The sequence below is a fragment of the Quercus lobata genome, chromosome 9 (genome assembly GCF_001633185.2).
Source record: "Quercus lobata isolate SW786 chromosome 9, ValleyOak3.0 Primary Assembly, whole genome shotgun sequence".
Classification (NCBI taxonomy): domain Eukaryota; kingdom Viridiplantae; phylum Streptophyta; class Magnoliopsida; order Fagales; family Fagaceae; genus Quercus; species Quercus lobata.
This window is the reverse complement of record NC_044912.1, coordinates 15,559,108-15,564,138: the sequence shown is the minus strand read 5'-3', so window position 1 is coordinate 15,564,138 and position 5,031 is coordinate 15,559,108. Positions and strand designations below refer to the sequence as shown.

Sequence of the window (5,031 nt, the reverse complement as noted above, 5' to 3'; positions counted from 1 at the left end):
TCTGTCCAAAGCTTGTGAGATTTGTTTTTTTTTTTGTGCTTGGTTTCCCCACAGGCTTGAGTCCGTGGACCATGCAAGACCTTGGTTCTGTCCAAAGCTTTTGATTTTCATCTCTTGTACTTGGTTTCCCCATAGGTTTGAGTCCGAGGACCATGCAAGACCTTGGTTCTGTCCAAAGCTTGTGAGATTTGTTTTTTGTGCTTGGTTTCCCCACAGGCTTGAGTCCGTGGATCATGCAAGACCTTGGTTCTGTCCAAAGTTTTTGATTTTCATCTCTTGTACTTGGTTTCCCCATAGGTTTGAGTCCGAGGACCATGCAAGACCTTGGTTCTGTCCAAAGCTTGTGAGATTTGTTTTTTGTACTTGGTTTCCCCACAGGCTTGAGTCCGTGGACCATGCAAGACCTTGGTTCTGTCCAAAGCTTTTGATTTTCATCTCTTGTACTTGGTTTCCCCATAGGTTTGAGTCCGAGGACCATGCAAGACCTTGGTTCTGTTCAAAGCTTGTGAGATTTGTTTTTTTGTATTTGGTTTCCCCACAGGCTTGAGTCCGAGGACCATGCAAGACCTTGGTTCTGTCCAAAGCTTGTGAGATTTGTTTTTTGTGCTTGGTTTCCCCACAGGCTTGAGTCCGAGGACCATGCAAGACCTTGGTTCTGTCCAAAGCTTTTGATTTTCATCTCTTGTACTTGGTTTCCCCATAGGTTTGAGTCCGAGGACCATGCAAGACCTTGGTTCTGTCCAAAGCTTGTGAGATTTGTTTTTTGTGCTTTGGTTTCCGCCACAGGCTTGAGTCCGTGGACCATGCAAGACCTTGGTTCTGTCCAAAGCTTGTGAGATTTGTTTTTTTGTGCTTGGTTTCCCCACAGGCTTGAGTCCGTGGACCATGCAAGACCTTGGTTCTGTCCAAAGCTTTTGATTTTCATCTCTTGTACTTGGTTTCCCCATAGGTTTGAGTTCGAGGACCATGCAAGACCTTGGTTCTGTCCAAAGCTTGTGAGATTTGTTTTTTGGGCTTGGTTTCCCCACAGGCTTGAGTCCGTGGACCATGCAAGACCTTGGTTCTGTCCAAAACTTTTGATTTCATCTCTTGTACTTGGTTTCCCCATAGGTTTGATTCCGAGAACATGCAAGACCTTGGTTCTGTCCAAAGCTTGTGAGATTTATTTTTTTGTGCTTGGTTTCCCCACAGGCTTGAGTCCGTGGACCATGCAAGACCTTGGTTCTGTCCAAAGCTTTTGATTTTCATCTCTTGTACTTGGTTTCCCCATAGGTTTGAGTCCGAGGACCATGCAAGACCTTGGTTCTGTCCAAAGTTTGTGAGATTTGTTTTTGTGCTTGGTTTCCCCACAGGCTTGAGTCCGTGGACCATGCAAGACCTTGGTTCTGTCCAAAGCTTTTGATTTTTATTTCTTGTACTTGGTTTCCCCATAGGTTTGAGTCCGAGTGACCATGCAAGACCTTGGTTCTGTCCAAAGGCTTGTGAGATTTGTTTTTTGTGCTTGGTTTCCCCACAGGCTTGAGTCCGTGGACCATGCAAGACCTTGGTTCTGTCCAAAACTTTTGATTTTCATCTCTTGTACTTGGTTTCCCCATAGGTTTGAGTCCGAGGACCATGCAAGACCTTGGTTCTGTCCAAAGCTTATGAGATTTGTTTTTTTGTATTTGTTTGTTTTTCGGATGTAAGCCCCTAGATCAGGGCGGGGAGAGCCGGCTTGAGGCCAAGAGCCCCTAGGGCTGCCTACGCCATGGGCGCTGCAAGGCGTAGCCCCTAGCAGAAGTTTATGTCGGAACAACAGCTGCACGTCAAAGGAGACGGAGGAAGCTCCGTGAATTTTTGCTTAGTAGAGAGTTGACTCCACCGCCACCTGCGCCAAGCGCGCATGCTTTCCCACAGACGGCGCCAATTGTAAGGACACGATTCCTGCGCGGCCCAGTGACATTTTTGGGTTCACGCGGGAGAGATCCCTCACAATACGATTTGTAGAGAGTGGGCTTGAAAAGCTTGGGCTTGGTCACGGGGCGATGGTCCGGTCTGGATTTCAGAAAGGTCCCTGTGGAAAATGGACTGGGCCTAAACGTTTAAAGCCCCGCCATGCTGCCACTTCTGAGAATGGGCTCCTCGGACTTGATCCGAGGACCCTTGTGGTCCTTTCCGGCTGTCCAACGGAGGACCTTCTCTGTTCTGTGCATGGATCGTTCCGGCGATCTTATTCATGAAGTCTTTCTTTCTTTTTCTCTACTAGATTCACTTACTTCTCCTTTTATACTAGCGTGCATTCGATGTCCTTCGTCCACGTGTAGGGTCAGTCTTTACAAATACTGACACTGGTCCCATCAGTCTAATCCCGGAATTGTTGGGGATGACTTGATAAAGCTGCAGAGTACGGTTCTGTCAGGCATTGGGCCTTATCCAGAAGGGTATTTAGGGTAATCGCCCCAAGGTATTTTGGATTTCCTTACGAATTTATCCCTTTATTCTGGGCGGATTATGGGCCTGCCGAGGACTAGACTGTCCTCGGCTGCCTCCCAAAATTGGTCTGTGCTCTGCGTCATGGAGCTTGGGCCACAGTTCTCCTCGGATTGGGCCCTCGGACTCTCTAAGGGCAAATGGGCCTGGTCCACGAATTGTTGGGCCCCACAGTTTCATTCTACCATTAACGGCAAAGTAAGCTAAAGTCCAAATAGAATGTTTATTTATTTTTTAATTTTTTTAACGAAAGATCAATTTCAATAGTAATGCTAATAAAATAACATTTATGCAATAAAATTTAGGTGGCAAGTTGTTAAAAGTATGCAAAAAAGTGATGTTGGTTATGGGTTTAGATAAAAAGCTAATTACAATTTGTCATTAAACCTTTATTGTAAAAATATTGTGAAAATAACACTAAAATGATCATATTTCAAGTTTATTTCAATTGGGTTTAAATAAAATTTAGAGTTAAAGTGTTCAAATTTTTATTTTAATGGGTTAAAAAATTAAAAATTAAAATTTGATATATAACTTTTTTTTTTTTTTTAGGCCAAGCCAGAGGTTTATTTGAACCCTTGAGCTGGTTCGCCCCTGAAAATAATGTGGTTTTATTTTTATTTTTTGAAAAATAAAATAATTTGTTAAAATTGATAAAGTAAGTTTTGGTGTATTAATTGACATTGGTAAGGCACGCCTGACACGCTAGTACTGTAATAAATATAGGCCGCAAAATATTAGTAATAAAAAGAAAATGGGCGAGTAATTTGTCTGTTCGCACGGGTACAAAACAGAAACGGAAGTTGATAATATCTTGACCATGAATCACCAGCGGTGACCGTGATAAAAGACGGCCCATCCCTTGACGCTGAGTATGACACCTATACACAATCGAATATTCATTCACTCTAGAGTAGAGGAGAGTGGGGACACACATGCTACTTTTTAGCGACGGCAAAACTATGCCCAATCACTTTTTTTCCAAAAATCCTCAGTGGGACAAATTCCCCACGTGTCATCCTACAATACCCCACAATCCACTTGGCTTAAAAGGAAAAGGCCATATGGTAAAAATATCCTCCAATCAAAATCGTTAAAACCGTCGGCATAGGGAACCCTTTATCACAGTCTGTCTACTTTTATCACAGTCTGTCCACTTAAAAAATCTTAAAATTATATCCACAAAAAAAAAATCATAAAATTCATAACGCCTATATATATGTCCAACAATCACTCTTCTTACTCCTTCAACAAACACCAACATCAACACAACCATTTGCTTACTCATATCTTTACTACTTCAATACAATCTAACTAAAAGTACTGAGTTTTCTTCTCAAAAAAGGAAAGTACTAAGTTTGATAAGAAGAATATCTTTTTTTTCCCGTTAAAAAAAAAAAAAAAGAATATCTGTTTTTTTTTTTTTAATTTATTTATTTTTTTATATATCAAAAAGAGTGCCTTTTTTTTAGTGTACTCCATTGCTATAAATTAAGCACTTTTGAGATTTAGCTTTATGAGTCTTATAAGACATTCATCGGCCCCACAATATCTAACGCAGTCTGATATTGGGTCCATGAATTTAGAGAGTGGTAGTGCTAGCATGGTGAACTTGTCAGAAGACGAAATCATGTTGGCTTCTAGGAATCCTAAGAAACGAGATGGGAGAAAGAAGTTCAAAGAGACAAGACACCCAGTATATCGTGGAGTTAGGAGGAAGAACTCACAGAAATGGGTTTGTGAAGTGCGTGAGCCAAATAAGAAGTCTAGAATTTGGCTTGGGACTTTTCCCACTGCAGAAATGGCAGCACGTGCACATGATGTGGCTGCCATTGCACTTCGCGGCCGATCCGCATGCCTCAATTTCGCTGACTCGACATGGCGACTGCCAGTTCCAGTGTCAACAGTGGCGAAGGATATTCAACGGGCAGCAGCGGAGGCGGCTGAATTATTTCGACCTGCAGAGTTGGATGGGGATTCTAGGGATGAATTGAGTCAAGAGTTAGAAAATGCAACAACGACAACAATGGCAACAACATCAGAGGTGGTTGAGACGAAGGTGGAAGATGTGTTTTTTATGGATGATGAGGCAGTTTTTGACATGCCAGGGTTGTTGACAGATATGGCAGAAGGGATGTTGTTGTCTCCACCTCATTGTTACAATGAAAATGACACGGAAACTAATAGTAACATGGCATTATGGAGTTACTCAATTTGATTGAAATATTAATAATTTATAGCTTAATAATATTGAGCTTAATTTAGTGCCTTCTCAAAAAGAAAAGAAAAAGAGAAGAAGCTTAATTTAGCATATAAAATGGTTGCTTATTAGGAATAGAATTTTTGTTTTCTATGCTTATTGTTTTTGATTAAGTGTGGTGTTATAGGGAGGGGGGAAGTACTGCAAGGGAAAATCATACTTTGGGCAAATGCCATGCACGAGTATGACTAGTGTTGGTAGGGTCATCGTGTCCCAGACAGTATGATTAGTGTTGAATTATATTCCGTTTTCCATAATGTATGGTATAAGGTATATTTTTGCAAAATAAGTTTGTACTTTAA

At 41.6% G+C, this 5,031-nt stretch overlaps 1 protein-coding gene across 1 annotated transcript; it reads left to right on the top strand.

Moving 5' to 3' along the window:
* Nucleotides 1-3,732: 3,732 nt before the first annotated feature.
* Nucleotides 3,733-5,031, top strand: LOC115960757 (dehydration-responsive element-binding protein 1A-like). The gene has a single exon (XM_031079746.1). It carries the CDS (start codon nucleotides 3,986-3,988, stop codon nucleotides 4,685-4,687), a length of 702 nt encoding a protein of 233 aa, XP_030935606.1. The 5' UTR covers nucleotides 3,733-3,985; the 3' UTR covers nucleotides 4,688-5,031.

Coding starts and splice junctions, on each gene's coding strand:
- LOC115960757 (XM_031079746.1), top strand. CDS start 3,986: ATGAGTCTTATAAGACATTCATCGGCCCCACAATATCTAACGCAGTCT.